The sequence below is a fragment of the Oncorhynchus kisutch genome, linkage group LG12 (assembly GCF_002021735.2).
Source record: "Oncorhynchus kisutch isolate 150728-3 linkage group LG12, Okis_V2, whole genome shotgun sequence".
In the NCBI taxonomy this organism is placed as follows: domain Eukaryota; kingdom Metazoa; phylum Chordata; class Actinopteri; order Salmoniformes; family Salmonidae; genus Oncorhynchus; species Oncorhynchus kisutch.
The window spans coordinates 6,338,478-6,360,515 of NC_034185.2; the positions used below are offsets into that span (position 1 = coordinate 6,338,478).

The window sequence follows — 22,038 nt, forward strand, 5'->3', positions numbered from 1 at the left end:
ATCTACTATATACTGTATCTACTATGTACTGTATCTACTATGTACTCTATCTACTATGTACTGTATCTACAATGTACTCTATCTACTATGTACTGTATCTACTATGTACTGCATCTACTATGTACTGTATAGACTATATACTGTATCTACTATGTACTGTATCTACTATGTACTGTATCTACTATATACTGTATCTACTATGTACTGTATCTACTATATACTGTATCTACTATGTACTGTATCTACTATATACTGTATCTACTATGTACTGTATCTACTATATACTGTATCTACTATGTACTGTATAGACTATATACTGTATCTACTATGTACTGTATAGACTATATACTGTATCTACTATGTACTGTATCTACTATATACTGTATCTACTATATACTGTATCTACTATGTACTGTATCTACTACGTACTGTATAGACTATATATTGTATCTACTATATACTGCATCTACTATATACTGTATCTACTATGTACTGTATAGACTATATACTGTATCTACTATATACTGTATCTACTATGTACTGTATCTACTATATACTGTATCTACTATATACTGTACTGTATCTACTATGTACTGTATCTACTATATACTGTATCTACTATATACTGTATCTACTATGTACTGTATCTACTATGTACTGTATCTACTATATACTGTATAGACTATATACTGTATAGACGAAATACTGTATAGACTATGTAGTGTATCTACTATGTACTGTATAGACTATATACTGTATAGACTATATACTGTATAGACTATGTACTGTATAGACGATATACTGTATAGACTATATACTCGATCTACTATATACTGTATAGACTATATACTGTATAGACTATATACTGTATAGACTATGTACTGTATAGACTATATACTCTATCTACTATATACTGTATACTGTATAGACTATATACTGTATATACTATGTACTGTATCTACTACAGTATATAGTAGATACAGTACATACTATATACTGTATAGACTATATACTGTATAGACTATATACTGTATAGACTATGTACTGTATAGACGATATACTGTATAGACTATATACTCGATCTACTATATACTGTATAGTCTATATACTGTATAGACTATATACTGTATAGACTATGTACTGTATAGACTATATACTGTATAGACTATATACTGTATAGACTATGTACTGTATAGACGATATACTGTATAGACTATATACTCGATCTACTATATACTGTATAGACTATATACTGTATAGACTATGTACTGTATAGACTATATACTCTATCTACTGTATACTGTATAGACTATGTACTGTATAGACTATATACTGTATAGACTATATACTGTATATCCTATATACTGTATAGACTATGTACTGTATAGAGTATATACTGTATAGACTATATACTGTATCTACTATATACTGTATAGACTATGTACTGTGTAGACTATGTACTGTATATTATATTCTGTAATATATTATATTCTGTAATATATTATATTCTGTAATATATTATATACTGTACAGACTATGTAGTTGTATAGACTATGTACTGTATAGACTATGTACTGTATAGACTATATACTTTATAGACTATGTACTGTATAGACTATATACTGTATAGACGATGTACTGTATAGACTATATACTGTATAGACGATGTACTGTATAGACTATATACTGTATAGACGATGTACTGTATAGACTATGTACTGTATCTACGATGTACTGTATAGACTATGTACTGTATAGACTATATACTGTATAGACTATATACTGTATAGACGATGTACTGTATAGACTATGTACTGTATAGACTATATACTTTATAGACGATGTACTGTATAGACTATGTACTGTATAGACTATGTACTTTATAGACGATGTACTGTATAGACTATGTACTGTATAGACTATGTACTGTATAGCCTATGTACTGTAATATATTATATACTATATTGCCTATGTACTGTAATATATTATATACTATATTGCCTATGTACTGTAATATATTATATACTATATAGACTATGTACTGTAATATATTATATACTATATAGCCTATGTACTGTATAGACTATGTACTGTATAGCCTATGTACTGTAATATATTATATACTATATAGACTATGTACTGTAATATATTATATACTGTATAGACTATGTACTGTATAGACTATATACTGTATAGACTATATACTTTATAGACTATGTACTGTAATATATTATATACTATATAGCCTATGTACTGTAATATATTATATACTATATAGACTATGTACTGTAATATATTATATACTATATAGCCCATGTACTGTATAGACTATGTACTATATAGACTATGTACTGTAATATATTATATACTATATAGACTATATACTGTATAGACTATATACTGTATAGACTATGTACTGTATAGACTATATACTGTATAGACTATATACTGTATAGACTATGTACTGTATAGACGATATACTGTATAGACTATATACTCGATCTACTATATACTGTATAGACTATATACTGTATAGACTATGTACTGTATAGACTATATACTCTATCTACTGTATACTGTATAGACTATGTACTGTATAGACTATATACTGTATAGACTATATACTGTATATCCTATATACTGTATAGACTATGTACTGTATAGAGTATATACTGTATAGACTATATACTGTATCTACTATATACTGTATAGACTATGTACTGTGTAGACTATGTACTGTATATTATATTCTGTAATATATTATATTCTGTAATATATTATATTCTGTAATATATTATATACTGTACAGACTATGTAGTTGTATAGACTATGTACTGTATAGACTATGTACTGTATAGACTATATACTTTATAGACTATGTACTGTATAGACTATATACTGTATAGACGATGTACTGTATAGACTATGTACTGTATCTACGATGTACTGTATAGACTATGTACTGTATAGACTATATACTTTATAGACGATGTACTGTATAGACTATGTACTGTATAGACTATATACTGTATAGACTATATACTGTATAGACGATGTACTGTATAGACTATGTACTGTATAGACTATATACTTTATAGACGATGTACTGTATAGACTATGTACTGTATAGACTATGTACTTTATAGACGATGTACTGTATAGACTATGTACTGTATAGACTATGTACTGTATAGCCTATGTACTGTAATATATTATATACTATATTGCCTATGTACTGTAATATATTATATACTATATTGCCTATGTACTGTAATATATTATATACTATATAGACTATGTACTGTAATATATTATATACTATATAGCCTATGTACTGTATAGACTATGTACTGTATAGCCTATGTACTGTAATATATTATATACTATATAGACTATGTACTGTAATATATTATATACTGTATAGACTATGTACTGTATAGACTATATACTGTATAGACTATATACTTTATAGACTATGTACTGTAATATATTATATACTATATAGCCTATGTACTGTAATATATTATATACTATATAGACTATGTACTGTAATATATTATATACTATATAGCCCATGTACTGTATAGACTATGTACTATATAGACTATGTACTGTAATATATTATATACTATATAGCCTATGTACTGTATCAGAGACCGATTTTACTCTATTCAGTTGGTTTTGATGTTATGTATCCAAATAATATAAAACCTTACTTCAGATCAAACGTCAAATGATTGATCATTCAAATTATTGAATGTTGAGCCATATTGTGCCACGCAGTGCACACTGCGCTCGAGATGAGACAAATGACGTACCCACTAACCATCATGGGGGTCATTAGCAGAAAATCGATGGTGCTGTTTGGTGGTGCAGCGGCGGCGGCAGCCCACCATCCCATCACACGCTGTTCTAGAAGGACGCCAAACGGGTCCGGGATAAATCAGGTATTTATTTATTCATTGCCACATGGCACTTTGATAAGGTCGGTGTTATCTCCTGCCTCCATCGAAGGCGTCTGCTCATTTCCATAAATTGTATCTCAGTCCTCGACATAATTACGTGTCCAGATGTCCAAAAGTGTGCCACAAATTATCCCTGAGCGAAACAAACTCCACCTTAATTGAATAATAGCTGATTAGACAGGATTAGTTATGTAAAAAATAAAATAAATGGGGGATATTTTCCACTCTTACCTACCAAATCAAATGGGGGTTTTAATTATCGTTCGATATCTGCCCAACATAAAATCACAAAACAGGTTATCGTGAGAGGGAGATGAATGGAATGAAGCTGGAGATATCTTTGACTTGGTCCTAAAATCTGTAACCTTTCAAGGGCGTCTTTGTTTGACCATGCTGTCAAGGTCGTCAACATCATTTTTTAAATCGGATTTGTGTTTTCACATCCTTGTCAACTTCTTTATTTTTTTCATACATACAATCTATATCCCTGTAGGTAATAGCAATGTGATGAAATGTCATCACCATCCCTCACCAAGAAAAACAACAGGCTCGTTTTAATCATGGTCTTTATTATTTGTGGTCATTTTAGGGCAGTACTTTAAAGGATGAGTTTTTAAGTCGTTCTGATGCCACCCTGTTGTGTGTGTGTCCTAAATACTCTGAACAGGGACATTGTACTCTTAATCATGTGACCTGTTAAAAAAAAAAAAAAAAAGTCATATCAACAGATGCGCAAAATGAAGCACTGTGAACACCAAAGACAAAACATTTAGTATGCAAAACTAATTAGAATATGCAAATCGCTCGCGCAGCCCACTGATTAGACGTCAGGGATTAATTTTTATGAGAGCTTTTTAACAAATTAATTAGTTATTCTGTATACTGGTAATAAACTGTTTGAATTGCGACCTGGCATTTTAGCTCTCGTGATGTTTTTCGGATTACCACAAGAATTTGAGTTTTAGTTGATTCTTTATTTGATAGGCTACATCAGTGGTAGGCCAATTAATTCATCGAGGTTAAAGAATATGCATTTTTATCATATTTTTATTCTGATTAAGGTCAAATAGCCTAAATGAGATCCAGTCAAAAAGTCTGACGACAAATCGAGACACACAAAAAAAACACATATAAACTAAAATCGATAGTTTTTAGTTCGATGATGATCATGACTGTAATTATGACAGACAAAACGAAATGAAGCCTAACAAATTATTCAAGGTTATATTGCTGAATAATAACAATAATAATATGTAGACTTATGTTGTTTTTAGTTTTTTCCTTGATTCGTTTTTTCCTTACTCACTTTTACAACATCTATAATACAACCATAGATTAGTATAGTGGTCATTATCCAATGTCATATTCAATATTGTGTTCCATTGTGTCATATTTCCTTATATAGTATATTAATGACACGGGAATGATGTGATATTCAGAGCCAGTCAGGCAGGAGGCACAGACCCAAACTCTGTCCAGATTAAGCAGTTGAGGGCTTTATCCGGATGATTGGATACTTTACGACCCGATGGCTGCGGGATTAAGGCCCTGGAATCATCGAGACAGGGATAGGGAGATGGAGAACCCGGGCTACAGTGAAAGTAATACCCAGAACAAGTTTTTAGTAATCGATTTTTACTCTACGCTGGTAATATAATGAAAGGTTTTACTCAAGCCTTCAAAAACACTCTCCTTTGTTGCGGCCATTTATTGTGTGAGTTGAGGATTCAATTGAGCGGTCCTGATTGGACGAGACATGTCGAGAATGTTTTTTTGTTAGGTCCTGTGTCTCGTTGAGATTAGATTGTATTCATGTGAATTCAATCTTGGGAGAAAAATCAACACTTAACTAATTAGACGGGAATTAAAATAGCCTACAATTTAAATACATATTTACATAGCATATATCGCAGCATTAAAAAAAGTAATGGTTTGCCTTATTTATTTATGTGGTTCATAATTGGATTCTTGATAGCCTGTAGTTTAAAATGAACTCGTCACCTCAAGCATTACCTTATGTAAAAAACGATTCCCTGTTACCTTATCGAATGTATAGATGCATAATCCATCACTTCGTTAAACTCAGACAGTAAACATATCAATGTGGAATAATGTTTCGATTTTCGACGACAGCTTGATCTGAAAAAAACAACAACACTTGATAACCTAAAAAAAAAAATCGAATAAGCATGTATGGCGTTGGCAACGCGCACTATTCTGTGAACCACAGTCTTGATGGCGGTAAAATAACAGGAGCTCTGCATTCTGATTCATGTCACCAATTCTGGACCGTTTGCAGTAACAGAGGCTTTATGGTGGGTTAATAAACTATGTTGTCTGGAAAAACCTTCTCTTAATTAACAAATCTAAAAAGTCTTAAAATGTATTTTATTTTAATCGATCTGCCATCGCGAAAGAATCGCTTGACCCCTTCTGTTGTCTTGTTGAATGTGGCGTTGAGTTCTCTCTGTGGTAATTGGCTGAGAGAAATTACCCCTGGCGCCAGGAACCTGTTGGATAAAAAGGGAACGTTGCGGAGGGAGAAAAAAGCAGAGAGAGAGAGAGAGCACACTGGTGATTGCACAAGGGACTGGCTTGTGCAGGGCGGGAACACCAATCAGGGAATACCATCAGAGAACAGTTATGACAGGAAAATAATGGACCGTTCTTTTCAGACTCTTTGAATGAAACAGAAAATGGCTTCGCCCTTAAAACTAGTTGGACTTCAGCATCAACCGTCGAAAATGGGTTCTATTACGACGCATAGGTGCACAGGATTTGGAATCCAGGAAATTCTGGGCTTGAACAAGGAGCCGCCCGCGTTTCCGCGGCGTCCGTTGGAATCTCTGCAGCACAGGGCGCACCTTCTGACCGCTAGGTCGGCTTTGGGCCCCGCGGCAGTCGGGGTTGGAATGGGAATTATTGGTCCAGGAGGGATTCATTCGTTTTACAGCCAGCCTGCCTTTCTGGAGGTGTTGCAGGAGGCGCAGAGTGTTCACCTTCAGCCGCTCAACAGGGCCAGGGCAACGGGACAGCTGGATGCCCACCACTCCGCAAGCTGTTCTGGTAAATTTAGAAAAATGTTTTATTCACATTTGTATATTTATGTTAAACAAATAGACTCGTTTTTAATGGTGAACGAGTGTTGCGCGTTTTCAATCTCATTTGATTTGATCTTTTAGTTGCACCTCGACTCACGTTGGTTGAGCGCCCTCCACTTCTTTCCAAAGTTTATGTTGCAGCCAAATGAAAATGTCATTCTGATTTTAATGATTGCAAATTCTCTTCTCCTCTCGCCACTCTGTAGGACAGTGTTTCCTAAACTAAATAGCCACAGGTATATTGCTAATACAATTACAATGTAATACTTATAAACTGTTATCCTACACAGGGATTACCAAAACTCGGTCCTCGGGACCCCAAGTTGCACGTTTGGTTTTGCCCTAACACCACACAGCTGATTCAAATGAGCAGAGCTTAATGATTAGTTATGTGATTTTTCGAGTCGGCTGTGTTAAGTGCTCCGGAAAAAACCCAAAACGTGAGCACATTGGGGTCCCGAGAACCGGGTTTTGGTAAACCCTGTGTAGGATAACAGTTTATAAGTATTATATTGTAATTGTATTAGCAATATTACCTGCGTCTATTTAATAGTAAACTAGGGCTGTTTATTTACAGATTCAGATGACGTATCCTCCAGTGAAAAGACATTTTCTAATTCATCGATGGGCCAGAACAAGAAAAGAAAGAAGAGACGTCACAGGTAAAACTATTAACTATAACTAATATTTACCTCACTGTGTTTGAATTAGACTATAAGACATTTTAGGGATATATAAATTAACACAATTCCGTGCGAAGTTTTTTTTTGTGAAGCATTTGGAAAGCGAAATATTAAAATTCATCTTCTCAGAACATGTATATTAACGAAAACGTCTAAAACAACTCATTGTCAAGAATTAATCGAAATAGATCTCTAAATTATTTTAATTCTTCAAATAGAGCTGAGATGGTATATCATTATGACATTTGTTTTGCGATAGGAGACGGCTTATATTATATTTATTATTATTATTATATATTATATATACTAATTAGTCGAGAGGTTTATATTTTCGATACAGGCCTCTTCCTACTGTAGCAATAAAGAAAACGAAGTAGAAAATATATTTTCTTCATTTGATAGCAGTATTCCGCATGAAATATTTTGAATTTAAAAAATCTTTACATTTTAATGCATGCAATCACGGATAGCCTACAAGGTGTCAATATCTCTGGTGCCGTATATTCCACAAGTAGTTTAACTCAAGGGAAGAAAAATAATGAATGTCCTGATAATGTAATTATTTATGGAACTTTTTATCCAGGAAGTCCTGTTGAGGTCAGAATATCTATTTTTATGAGGGAGACCTTGATTTTATAGACTTGAAACTTGGAGGCAGAATTCAACTCTAAAATGTTTGTCACCAAAATAAGTTTGTTTGTTTGTTCTCTTCTCTTATCAGAACTATATTTACTTCGTATCAGCTGGATGAGTTGGAGAAGGCTTTCAACGAGGCCCACTACCCCGATGTTTACGCCAGAGAGATGCTCTCTATGAAGACGGAACTCCCAGAGGACAGGATACAGGTACATAACATACTGTAACCTGTGTGTGTGGCCTGATGTGTGTGTGGCCTGATGTGTGTGTGTGTGGCCTGATGTGTGTGTGTGTGTGTGTGGCCTGATGTGTGTGTGTGTGTGTGTATGTGTGTGTGTGTGGCCTGATGTGTGTCTGTGTGTGCTCATATTGTAACCTGGCAGTGTGTGTGTGTGTGCAACACTCTGTCATCATCACCACACCTTCTCTGATCAATTACAGTTACCCCCCCCCCCCCAAAAAAAAGTGTAGAGACACCTTTTGCAGCAATTACAGCTGCAAGTGTCCTGGGGTATGTCTCTATCAGCTTGGCATATCTAGCCACTGGGATTGTTGCCCATTCTTCAAGGAAAAACTGCTCCAGCTCCTTCAAGTTGGATGGGTTCCGCTGATGTACAGCAATCTTTAAGTCATACCACAGATTCTCAATTGGATTGAGGTCTGGGCTTTGACTAGGCCATTCCAAGACATTTAAATGTTTCCCCTTAAACCACTCAAGTGTTGCTTTAGCAGTATGCTTGGGGTCATTGTCTGGCTGGAAGGTGAACCTCCGTCCCAGTCTCAAATCTCTGGAAGACTGAAACAGGTTTCCCTCAAGAATTTCCCTGTATTTAGCGCCATCCATCATTCCTTCAATTCTGAGCAGTTTCCAAGTCCCTACCGAGGAAAAACATCCCCAGAGCATGATGCTGCCACCACCATGCTTCACTGTGGTGATAGTGTTCTCGGGGTGATGAGAAGTGTTGGGTTTGTGTCAGACATTTTCCTTGATGGCCAAAAAGCTCAATTTTAGTCTCATCTGACCAGAGTTCCATCCACATCCATGCTCCATCCATTTCTTTAAGCAATGGATTTGTTTTGGCCACACTTCCGTAAAGCCCAGCTCTATGGAGCGTACGGCTTAAAGTGGTCCTATGGACAGATACTCCAATCTCCTCTGTGGAGCTTTGCAGCTCCTTCAGGGTTATCTTTGGTCTCTTTGTTGCCTCTCTGATTAATGCCCTCCTTGCCTGGTCCTTGAGTTTTGGTGGGCGGCCCTCTCTTGGCAGGTTTGTTGTGGTGCCATATTCTTTCCGTTTTCTAATAATGGATTTATTGGTGCTCCGTGGGATGTTCAAAGTTTCTGATATTTTTTATAACCCAACCCTGATCTGTACTTCTCCACAACTTTGTCCCTGACCTGTTTGGAGAGCTCCTTGGTTTTCATGGTGCCGCTTGCTTGGTGGTGCCCCTTGCTTTTTGGTGTTGCAGACTCTGAAGCCTTTCAGAACAGGTGTGTGTATATACACTGCTCAAAAAAATAAAGGGAACACTAAAATAACACATCCTAGATCTGAATGAATGAAATATTCTTATGAAATACTTTTTTCTTTACATAGTTGAATGTGCTGACAACAAAATCACACAAAAATTATCAATGGAAATCAAATTTATCAACCCATGGAGGTCTGGATTTGGAGTCACACTCAAACTTAAAGTGGAAAACCACACTACAGGCTGATCCAACTTTGATGTAGTGTCCTTAAAACAAGTCAAAATGAGGCTCAGTAGTGTGTGTGGCCTCCACGTGCCTGTATGACCTCCCTACAACGCCTGGGCATGCTCCTGATGAGGTGGCGGACTCCTGGACAGTCTGTGATGCAACGTGGCGTTGGTGGTTGGAGCGAGACATGATGTCCGAGATGTGCTCAATTGGTTTCAGGTCTGGGGAACGGGTGGGCCAATCCATAGCATCAATGCCTTCCTCTTGCAGGAACTGCTGACACACTCCAACCACATGAGGTCTAGCATTGTCTTGCATTAGGAGGAACCCAGGGCCAACCGCACCAGCATATGGTCTGACAAGGGGTCTGAGGATCTCATTTCGGTACCTAATGGCAGTCAGGCTACCTCTGGCGAGCACATGGAGGGCTGTGCGGCCCCCCAAAGAAATGCCACCCCACACCATGACTGACCCACCGCGAATTTGCCAATCTTGGTGTTCTCTGGCAAATGCTAAACGTTCTGTAGCGCCTCCATGCTTTGGACACTACGCTGACAGACACAGCAAACCTTCTTGCCACAGCTCGCATTGATTTTCCATCCTGGATGAGCTGCACTACCTGAGCCACTTGTGTGGGTTGTAGACTCCGTCTCCTGCTACCACTAGACTGAAAGCACCGCCAGCATTCAAAAGTGACCAAAACATCAGCCAGGAAGCATAGGAACTGAGAAGTGGTCTGTGGTCACCACCTGCAGAACCACTCCTTTATTGGGGGTGTCTTGCTAATTGCCTAGAATTTCCACCTGTTGTCTATTCCATTTGCACAACAGCATGTGAAATGTATTGTCAATCAGTGTTGCTTCCTAAGTGGACAGTTTGATTTCACAGAAGTGTGATTGACTTGGAGTTACATTGTGTTGTTTAAGTGTTTGAGCAGTGTATATACTGAGATCATGTGACACTTATATTGCTTCACAGGTGACCTTTATTTAACTAATGATGTGACTTCTGAAGGTAATTGGTGGCACCAGATCTTATTTAGGGGCTTTATAGCGAAGGGGGTGAATACATCTGCATGCACCACTTTTACGCTTTCTATTTTTTTAAATACGTTTTTTTTTTTTACTTCACCAATTTTGACTATTTTGTGTATGTCCAATACATGAGAACCAAATATAAATCAATTTAAAATAGGAAAAACGCCAAAGGGGATGAATACTTTCGCAAGGCACTGTAATACCACCACCACACCTTCTCTGCTCAATTAACACCCTATCACCACCACCACACCTTCTCTGCTCAATTAACACCCTATCACCACCACCACACCTTCTCTGCTCAATTAACACCCTATCACCACCACCACACCTTCTCTGCTCAATTAACACCCTACCACCACCACCACACCTTCTCTGCTCAATTAACACACTATCACCACCACCACACCTTCTCTGCTCAATTAACACCCTATCACCACCACCACACCTTCTCTGCTCAATTAACACCCTATCACCACCACCACACCTTCTCTGCTCAATTAACACCATATCACCACCACACCTTCTCTGCTCAATTAACACCCTATCACCACCACACCTTCTCTGCTCAATTAACACCCTATCACCACCACACCTTCTCTGCTCAATTAACACCCTATCACCACTACACTTTCTCTGCTCAGTTAACACCCTATCACCACCACCACACCTTCTCTGCTCAATTAACACCCTATCACCACCACTACACCTTCTCTGCTCAATTAACACCCTATCACCACCACCACACCTTCTCTGCTCAATTAACACCCTGTCACCACCACCACACCTTCTCTGCTCAATTAACACCCTAATAACCACCACCACACCTTCTCTGCTCAATTAACACCACCACACCTTCTCTGCTCAATTAACACCCTATCACCACCACACCTTCTCTGCTCAATTAACACCCTATCACCACTACACCTTCTCTGCTCAGTTAACACCCTATCACCACCACCACACCTTCTCTGCTCAATTAACACCCTATCACCACCACACCTTCTCTGCTCAATTAACACCACCACACCTTCTCTGCTCAATTAACGCTACCACACCTTCTCTGCTCAATTAACACCCTGTCACCACCACCACACATTCTCTGCTCAATTAACACCACCACACCTTCTCTGCTCAATTAACACCACCACACCTTCTCTGCTCAATTAACACCACCACACCTTCTCTGCTCAATTAACACCCTATCACCACCACACCTTCTCTGCTCAATTAACACCACATTTCCTCTGGTGTAATTCGTTAAATCAGCCATCCACTCAGCCATCCACTCAGCCATCCACTCAGCCAGACAGGGAGGCAGACAGGGAGGCAGACAGGGAGGCAGACAGGGAGGCAGACAGGGAGGCGGAGAGATGCTTTAGCACAAGGCATGGTGGGAGCCATCAATGAAAGGATAACTACAGTGAAATTAATTAGCATGGGTCAATGGCAGGGCTCTCCTGGGTTCTTAGCTCTTTAATTTCCCTGGTGATTTTTGAAAGCCTGTCACCCATTGATTGGCTCTGGAAATTAACTTATTTTTCAATCAGCCTCCACGTGCCCCTAGGGTCAACCTCCTCTCCTCCCCTTTCTCAGCTCAGCTGTTTCACACACACACACACACACACACACACACACACACACACACACACACACACACACACACACACACACACACCCTCCTCTCCTCCCCTTTCTCAGCTCAGCTGTTTCACACACGCGCACACACAGCACGTGTACACACATACAGACACACACACACACACACACACACACACACACACACACACACACACACTCTGCTCTCTGCTGTGCGCCCTGGAAGTAATTCCTTATCTCCAGACCTATCACCGTGAGATGGGGGTTATCTCCAGACCCATCTCTCTTCTCTCTGTATCTTTCTCCCTGATCTATATGCATGTCTCTGAATCTGAAGTGGTGAGGTTATTACTGGGTCTCCACTGTGGAAATCAATTTAGGCACTCGATTAGTCTAGGGGAGAGGGAGACACACACACACACACACACACACACACACACACACACACACACACACACACACACACACACACACACACACAGGTGAATCTAGCAGAAACAGCATAATATCTTCTTATCTTCTCCATCAGGTGTCCTTGTTCTATAACTAGAGAATAAAGACTGTGCTATACAATCATTATATCCAATCAATGGACGTTTAAGTTCACCAGGCTACTCTCACCTTATCATGTGGGGTGTCATACCAGTGACTTGATGTTTAAATTGAGACGTCCTCTTTCCGCTCTCCATCACAGGACTCCTTGAAACACAGTGATTGTTGCTAAGTGGACCCTCCTAGCTAAATACTGATTGTTTTTTATAATCTTTTTTTTATTTTATTCTTCATATCAGATCTTCTTTTTGTCCGCTGGAGTGGCGCAGCAGTCTAAGGCACTCCATCTCAGTGCAAGAGGTGTCACTACAGTTCCTGGTTCAAATCCAGGCTGTATCAGGATGTGTTTAAAACACTTAGTGTCTGCTACACCAATTTGTTGTTTGCCTTATGGATGATGTCAATACAGCTAAGTTCATACATTTTTACTTGTTTTATATTATATTGAAGGACATATGCAGAAACATAAAATGCAGTCAAGTTTTGACACCTATTTATTCAAGGGTTTTTCTTAATTTTGTACTATTTTCTAAGTTGTATAATAATAGCTAAGACATCAGAACTATCGTATAACACATATGGAATCATGGAGTAACCAAAAAAGTGTTAAACAAATCAAAATATATTTCAAATTCTTCAAAGAAGCCACCTTGATGACAGATTTGCACACTCTTGGCATTCTCTCAACCAGCTTCACCTGGAATGCTTTTCCAACAGTCTTGAAGGAGTTCCCACATATGCTGAGCACTTGTTGGCAGTGGTGTAAAGTACTCAAGTATGACAATTGGGTACTTTTTCCACCACTGCTTGTTGGCTGCTTTTCCTTCACTCTGCGGTCCAACTAATCCCAAAACATCTCAATTGGTTTGAGCTTCGGAGATTGTGGAGGCCAGGTCATCTAAAGCAGCACTCCATCACTCTCCTTCTTGGTCAAATAGCCCTTAAACAGCCTGGAAGTGTGTTGGGTCATTGTCCTGTTGAAAAACAAATGATAGTCCCACTAAGCGCAAACCAGATGGGACGGTATATCACTGCAGAATGCTGTGGTAGAGCCTGCTGGTTAAGTGTGTCTTGAATTCTAAATAAATCAGTGTCACCAGCAAAGCACCATCACACCTCCCCATGCAGAGATCATCCGTTCACCTACTCTGCGTCTCACAAAGACACGGCGGTTGGAACCAAAAATCTCAAATTTGGACTCATCAGACCAAAGGACAGATTTCCACCGGTCTGATGTCCATTGCTCGTGTTTCTTGGCCCAAGCAAGTTTCTTCTTATTGATGTCCTTTAGTAGTGGTTTCTTTCCAACAATTTGACCATGAAGGCCTGATTTGCGCAGTCTCCTCTGTACAGTTGATGTTGAGATGTGTCTGTTACTTGAACTCCATGAAGCACTTATTTGGGCTGCAATCTGAGGTGCAGTTAACTCTAATAAACGTATCCTCTGCAGCAGAGGTAACTCTGGGTCTTCCTTTCCTGTGGCGGTCCTCATGAGAGCCAGTTTCACCATAGGGCTTTATAGTTTTTGTTACTGTCTTTTCTCTTTGCTTATTTGAGCTGTTCTTGCGATTATATGGACTTGGTCTTTTACCAAATAGGGCTATCTTCTGTATACCGCCCCTCCGTTGTCAAAACACAACTGATTGGCTCAAATACGGTTAGAAGGGAAGAAATTCCACAAAATAACTTTTAACAGGGCACACCTGTTATTTAAAATGCACTCCAGGTGACTACTTTATGAAGCTGGTTGAGAGAATTCCAAGAGTGTGCAAAGCTGTCATCAAGGCAAAGGATGGCCACTTTTTAAGAATCTAAAATATATTGTGATTTGTTTAGCACTTTTTGGGGTTACTACATGATTCCATGTGTGTTATTTCATAGTTTGATGCCTTCACTATTATTCTACATTGAAGAAAATAAAGAAAAATCCCTGGAATGGCTCGATGTGTCCAAACTTTTGAACCTAAACTTCCATCCGCTGCACTCCAGGTGACTACTTTATGAAGCTGGTTGAGAGAATTCCAATAAACTTCTATCCGCTGTCCCTTCCTCCCTTCCTGCAGGTTTGGTTTCAGAACCGACGTGCCAAGTGGAGGAAGAGGGAGAAGTGTTGGGGTCGCAGCAGTGTGATGGCGGAGTACGGCCTGTACGGTGCCATGGTCCGCCACTCCATCCCTCTGCCTGAGTCCATCCTCAAGTCAGCCAAGGACGGCGTCATGGATTCCTGTGCTCCATGGCTACTGGGTAAGGCACTGTGCAAATGTGGGTGGGTGGGTGTGCTGGTGTCCCATGTGGCTCAGTTGTTGGAGCATGACACTTGCAACGTCAGGGTTGTGTGTTCGATTCCCGCGGGAGACCAGTATGAATGAAAAATGTATGTACTCACTACTGTAAGTCGCTCTGGATAAGAGCGTCTGCTAGATGACTAACATGTTTGCTTCTGCAGTACTATGCTTTGTTTTCAATTAGTTACCATCTCATTGATCTATGCTAATCAATTGACCGATACGTCCAGCAGAGAGGAGATGCATCTTAATCCAGTCTGATAAAGTAGGATTATCATCTTATTGATTAACACCCGTCATTGACACTTTTTATCGACTCCCGACAAGTCTGACATTGAGGTCAAAACCTTTTCGAAAATCCTCCCTTTCCTTAACCATGATGTAGTTAGTGGAACGTTCAGGTGGAGAGCTTGGTTTAACTATTCACATACCATATATTTTTTTTAAATATATTTTTTAAATCCCAGTCCCCCTTCCCCGCAGGAGGCCTTTTGTCTTTTTGGTAGGCCGTCATTGTAAATAAGAATTTGTTCTTCACTGACTTACCTAGTTAAATAAAAACATGTTTTAATAAAATAAATGGTTCAACGAGCAGTTTAAACCTCTCTGTTAGTGAGGGCGCCTTTCCCATGTTGCCTCCTGACCATGGTGGAGGTCAGAAACACTAACTGACCAAGACCTTCTACTACCTGCCAGTGACAGCTCAATACAAGCTTGAAATTCCTAGTACTGTAGCTTTGCTGTTTTTAAAGGTGCATGTCTCCAAATGGGATGAGTACAATTATTTATTTTCCTTCCAGGTATGCACAAGAAGTCCATGGATACCCCTGTACCGACCTCTTCTGGGAAACTAGAAGCTCCCCATTCCCAACCGCCTGCCAGGGAACGAGAGAGGGAGAGAGTGGTGGAGAAAACAGAGGAGGAGGAGAGGAGGAGGGAGAGTACCAGATCGTCCATGTCCAAAGAGGAACTGCGAGAGAATAGCATCGCTGCACTCAGAGCTAAAGCACTGGAACACAGTGCTAAGATGCTGGGGACACATCCTGGGGACGGAACACCGGGAACAGCTTCAGGGGACGGAACAGGGGGACAGCCGATGGAGACAGAGGACAAAGAGGAGGACAGTTGAAGCCTGCGTTGGAGAGAGAGAGAGAGCCCAGTCACTGATATTAATGCTCATCGTCTAAAGAAGTTGATGCCCTCTCTGTAAAGAACACTGTTTACATACTCCTGATGTCTATACTATCATAAACAAGATGGTATCGGTCACAATACACAATATTCTTAGTAGCAAAAAAAAGTACATAATGTTTCTTTGACACCAAGACCTGATATCGTCAACCTCAAAATCCTCCAGTCATGGAGATCAATTTTGTACAGATCACATTTTGCAACGTGGCAAATTCCACCTCGGTAAACTGCTATAATTATACCCTGGTCTATAACTGTCCACTGTTTTGTAATCTGTCAGCTATTTGGGTGCTTGCTATTCTGCGACTTTAGGAAGACTTAACTATTTGGTTACGTAGATCAGTATCTACATAACATAATAGCGGACAGTACATAGGCTACGGTAACACTCAAAACATGTCGTGACAAAAATATACATGGTGTCTTGTGGAAAAAACAAGAGACTAAACTTGCAGAGGATTCTTCGAACTTTTTAGCACAAACATATTCTCTTGAAATGTATGGTGGATTTCTCTACGAAATATAGCTACGTTCATGTAGTTGGAAATGAGTAAGTTGTGTTTTTGTTTCGTCTCTGTGTTCTGTATAATAGTAATAAAACGTCATTTACGTGGAAGATTCAGGGGTATCGTGTGTGTGTGTGTATTGATGAGGATTCATTAAGAATAGCCCAAATTACATAAACCACATTGCAGAGGTCTGTCATAATAGGCTATTTTAAATCGAAACATATTGATTGATCTTGTAATATAAATAGACTAATTGTGTTATAGGTTATACCCCAGTTGCACCAAACTGATCGCCTATAAACCTAATCAACTAAACGCTCTAAATAGGTCATGAGCCAGACAGGTACCCTAAGAAGGAACGAAAATAAATGACTTAGGCTACCTTATTAGTTGCCTATTGTTTCAAGGCTACAGCCTACAAATAAATACATTGTGAAGCGAGGGTGACACAATAGACTGGCGGGGACATTAGCGCCAGCATTTAATATCTTTCATAAAATTCCTTAAACCTTCTTTTACTAAAACCAGATGTATCCTTTGTTTGTTTCAAATCCCCTAAAACCACCTGCCTTCTAGAAAATTCTCTTTTGTCTGGATTTTCGTCTCTCCATATATCAATCATTCCTTTTCCTAACATAATCTTCTTTAAACAATATTTCGTTGTATTAGTGTATACATTGAATTAAATAAAAATTACATGAACAATGCATTATTAGGCTCAGTCTATATTATTACGCTCTGTCTATATGTGGCTTCAGGGAAAATGCAGGCTCATATGAACCTGAACTATCTGTGAAGCCACATACTCTGGCCAAACTGGTGTTTCAAAAAAAAAAAATTAAAAAGGCACTATAGACAGAGTCTAATAATGCACTTTTTTTGTTTCATTTTAAAGTCACAGCCTAGTTAAATAAAAGGTTAAATAAAAATAGAACATAAAAACAGCCTTTGTAAACAGCCTGGAGTGCAGACCAACAGCGGAGAAAACCCCTCTCCCCGCTTGTAGCCACTGTGAATGATAAACACCCTTCGGGTCACTCTTGCAAGGCTGGGCGGGGATGAGGAGCTGTTTACAATTTTTTTTTAAATGATATAGGTAAGTCTAAAGGTCTTTAGGCGAAATAACCCAATCAAAACGGAAACAAAGAGGTTATACTGTGTCAGGCCTATTCGGCCAAAATCAATGATAATCTATTGTATAGATAATAGAACGAAAATCAACGGAACTTTTAAAATGTTGTATTTATTAAATACTTTGCTACAATGACACACTCAGCTCGCTACCCACCTCCTTCCTTCCTGTTAGCATGTACACATAGTAGACAATCATGCTTTCGGGATATGTATGTCTATGTGTCTTTTCAGATTCGACAATGAGTCTTTAGTTGTGGACACTACATATATTTAAGCTGTTGTCTATGCCCGAACAATGTTTATACCCTGTTTTGTGCTGCTACCATGTTGTGTTGCTACCATGTTGTTGTCATGTGTTTCTGCCATGCTGTGTTGTTGTCTTAGGTCTCTCTTTATGTAGTGTTGTCTCTCTTGTTGTGATGTGTGTTTTGTCCTATATTTTATTTAAATGTTTTTATTTTTAATCCCAGCCACCGTCCCCGCGGGAAGCCTTTTGGTAGGCCCTCATTGTAAATAAGAATGTGTTCTTCACTGACTTGCCTAGTTAAATAAAGGTTAAATAAAAATACCCTCACTCCCTCTATTGCTCTTGGTCCTCAGATTTGTAAGTCACCTTGATTTTGTACCTGTGTGTTTTACCAGTTTCTTTATGAAAAAATATATAGTGAACTCCATGACAGTAGCTAAAGCAAGGGGCTACAGCAGCACACAAGTAGACCACAAATGCATGCTGGGCCGTGCATGCCCTGAGCTCATGAATTGAAGTGAGCGCTATTTGAGCGGTACTTTGAAGCGCAATTGGAGAGGGCAAGAAGGTCGACGCTCCAGCCGTTGGGAAACTCGCTCTGCGCTCTAGTCAAATTCAGCACGCTCCGCTCACATACTCTTCTGGGTTGAGAGGTCTCTGTGGTTCATCCCGGGCTTCAGTAGCAAGATTTGGGTTTGTCTCTTCCTCTCAGGTGCGGTATGAATCAATGATTGAGTAGTGGTTTACTTTCCCTTGTGTTGTGAATATGGGACATAGAAATGAACAGTGGGGAGAACAAGTATTTAATACACTGCCCATTTTGCTGGTTTTCCTACTTACAAAGCATGTGGAGGTCTGTAATTTTTTATCATAGGTACACTTCAACTGTGAGAGACGGAATCTAAAACAAAAATCCAGAAAATCACATTGTATGATTTTTAAGTAATTCATTTGCATTTTATTGCATGACATAAGTATTTGATCACCTACCAACCAATACGAATTCCAGCTCTCACAGACCTGTTAGTTTTTCTTTAAGAAGCCCTCCTGTTCTCCACTCATTACCTGTATTAACTGCACCTGTTTGAACTCGTTACCTGTATAAAAGACACCTGTCCACACACTCAATCAAACAGACTCCAACCTCTCCACAATGGCCAAGACCAGGGAGCTGTGTAAGGACATCAGGGATAAAATTGTAGACCTGCACAAGGCTGGGATGGGTTACAGGACAATAGGCAAGCAGCTTGGTGAGAAGACAACAACTGTTGGCGCAATTATTAGAAAATGGAAGAAGTTCAAGATGACGGTCAATCACCCTCGGTCTGGGGTTCCATGCAAGATCTCACCTCGTGGGGCATCAATGATCATGAGGAAGGTGAGGAATCAGCTCAGAACTACATGGCAGGACCTGGTCAATGACCTGAAGAGGGCTGGGACCACAGTCTCAAAGAAAACCATTAGTAACACACTACGCCGTCATGGATTAAAATCCTGCAGCGCACGCAAGGTCCCCCTGCTCAAGCCAGCGCATGTCCAGGCCTGTCTGAAGTTTGATCCAGAGGAGGAATGGGAGAAGGTCATGTGGTCTGATGAGACAAAAATAGAGCTTTTTGGTCTAAACTCCACTCGCCGTGTTTGAAGGAAGATGAAGGATGAGTACAACCCCAAGAACACCATTCCAACTGAAGCATGGAGGTGGAAACATCATTCTTTGTGGATGCTTTTCTGCAAAGGGGACAGGACAACTGCACCGTATTGAGGGGAGGATGGATGGGGCCACGAGATCTTGGCCAACAACCTCCTTCCCTCAGTAAGAGCATTGAAGATGGGTCGTGGCTGGGTCTTACAGCATAACAACGACCCAAAACACACAGCCAGGGCAACTAAGGAGTGGCTCCGTAAGAAGCATCTCAAGGTCCTGGAGTGGCCTATGGAGGGAGCTGAAAGTCCGTACAGCCCCGAAACCTGGAGGATCTGGAGAAGGTTTGTATGGAGGAGTGGGCCAAAATCCCTGCTGCAGTGTGTGCAAACATGGTCAAGAACTACAGGAAACGTATGATCTCTGTAATTGCAAACACAGGTTTCTGTACCAAATATTAACTTCTGCTTTTCTGATGTATCAAATACTTATGTCATGCAATAAAATGCAAATGAATTACTTAAAAATCAAACCATGTGATTTTCTAGATTTTTGTTTTAGATTCCGCCTCTCACAGTTGAAGTGTATCTATGATAAAAAATTACAGACCTCTACATGCTTTGCAAGTAAGAAACACTTCCGATTTTGCAGGTTATCAAATAAGTGTATCTCCCCACTGTATTACTGCATGATTATGCTTGAAGTTTTAAAAATAAATGAAATTACAGAACAGTTTTTATGGTCAATACTGTATAAGGCTGAACATGACTGTCCTTGGTCCTTCTACTCCTAGCCCAGTCAAGCACGGACATCACATTCAACCAAGCTGTGAGGGGAGGCAAGGTGGTCGATCTGAAGAGAACCGTGGACCAGGCGGTCCAGAATTGTCCCTCCATCCAGCAGGTCCTGGTTGCCATGAGAACAGAGAACACCGTTGCCATGACAGACAGAGATGTTCCACTGGAGGAGGTGAGTCAAGAGACACAGGTTTTTATGATGATGTTATTACTGTTCATTGATAGATTCTTAAGATACTTCAAAATGATTATCTACTGTTAAACCTTTGACTGATGTTGTTTTTACACATGGTGTGGAGCTATAGGGTTCCCGAGTGGCGTAGCCATTATTCCTCCTCCACCAGACTTTACAGTTGCCACTATGCATTGGGGAAGGTAGCGTTCTCCTGGCATCCGCCATATCCAGACTTGTCCGTTTTACCGCAAGATGGTGAAGCGTGATTCATCACTCCAGAGAACACGTTTCTACTGCTCATTAGTCCAATGTCGGCGAGCTTTACACCACTCCAGCCGACGTTTGGCATTGCGCACGGTGATCTTGGGTTTGTATGCGGCTGCTCGGCCACTGGAACCCTTTTCATGAAGCTCCCAATAGTTTGGAACTCGGTAGTGAGTGTTGCAACAGAGGACAGATGATTTTTACGCACTTCAGCACTCTGCGGCCCCATTCTGTGAGCTTGTATGGCCTACCGCTTCGTGGCTGAGCCGTTGTTGCTCCTAGACGTCTCCACTTCGCAATAACAGCACTTACAGTTGACCGAGGCAGCTCTAGCTGGGCAGACATTTGACGAACTGACTTATTGGAAGATGGCATCCTATGATGGTGCCATGTTGAAAATCACTGTGCTCTTCAGTAAGGCCATTCTACTCCCAATGTTGGTCTATGGAGATTGCATGGCTGTGATTTTACGGGTGTGGCTGAAATTGCAGAATTCACTAATTTGAAAGGGTGTCCACA

General features: G+C 39.7%; 1 protein-coding gene across 1 annotated transcript; it reads left to right on the plus strand.

The window, feature by feature from the left end:
* Window positions 1-6,438: 6,438 nt before the first annotated feature.
* On the plus strand, window positions 6,439-18,962 carry LOC109884131 (visual system homeobox 2-like). The gene is made up of 5 exons (XM_020476124.2): window positions 6,439-7,031; window positions 7,644-7,728; window positions 8,471-8,594; window positions 15,339-15,519; window positions 16,361-18,962. The coding sequence occupies exons 1-5, from the start codon at window positions 6,650-6,652 to the stop codon at window positions 16,687-16,689; spliced, it is 1,101 nt and encodes a 366-aa protein (XP_020331713.2). The 5' UTR covers window positions 6,439-6,649; the 3' UTR covers window positions 16,690-18,962.
* Window positions 18,963-22,038: the final 3,076 nt, after the last annotated feature.

Bases quoted from the DNA above. Each gene is read 5' to 3' on its own strand.
- LOC109884131 (XM_020476124.2), top strand. From the start codon at position 6,650: ATGAAACAGAAAATGGCTTCGCCCTTAAAACTAGTTGGACTTCAGCAT. The intron at 7,032-7,643 runs GTAAATTTAGAA...GTTTATTTACAG, and splicing joins CCACTCCGCAAGCTGTTCTG to ATTCAGATGACGTATCCTCC. The intron at 15,520-16,360 runs GTAAGGCACTGT...TTTTCCTTCCAG, and splicing joins CTGTGCTCCATGGCTACTGG to GTATGCACAAGAAGTCCATG.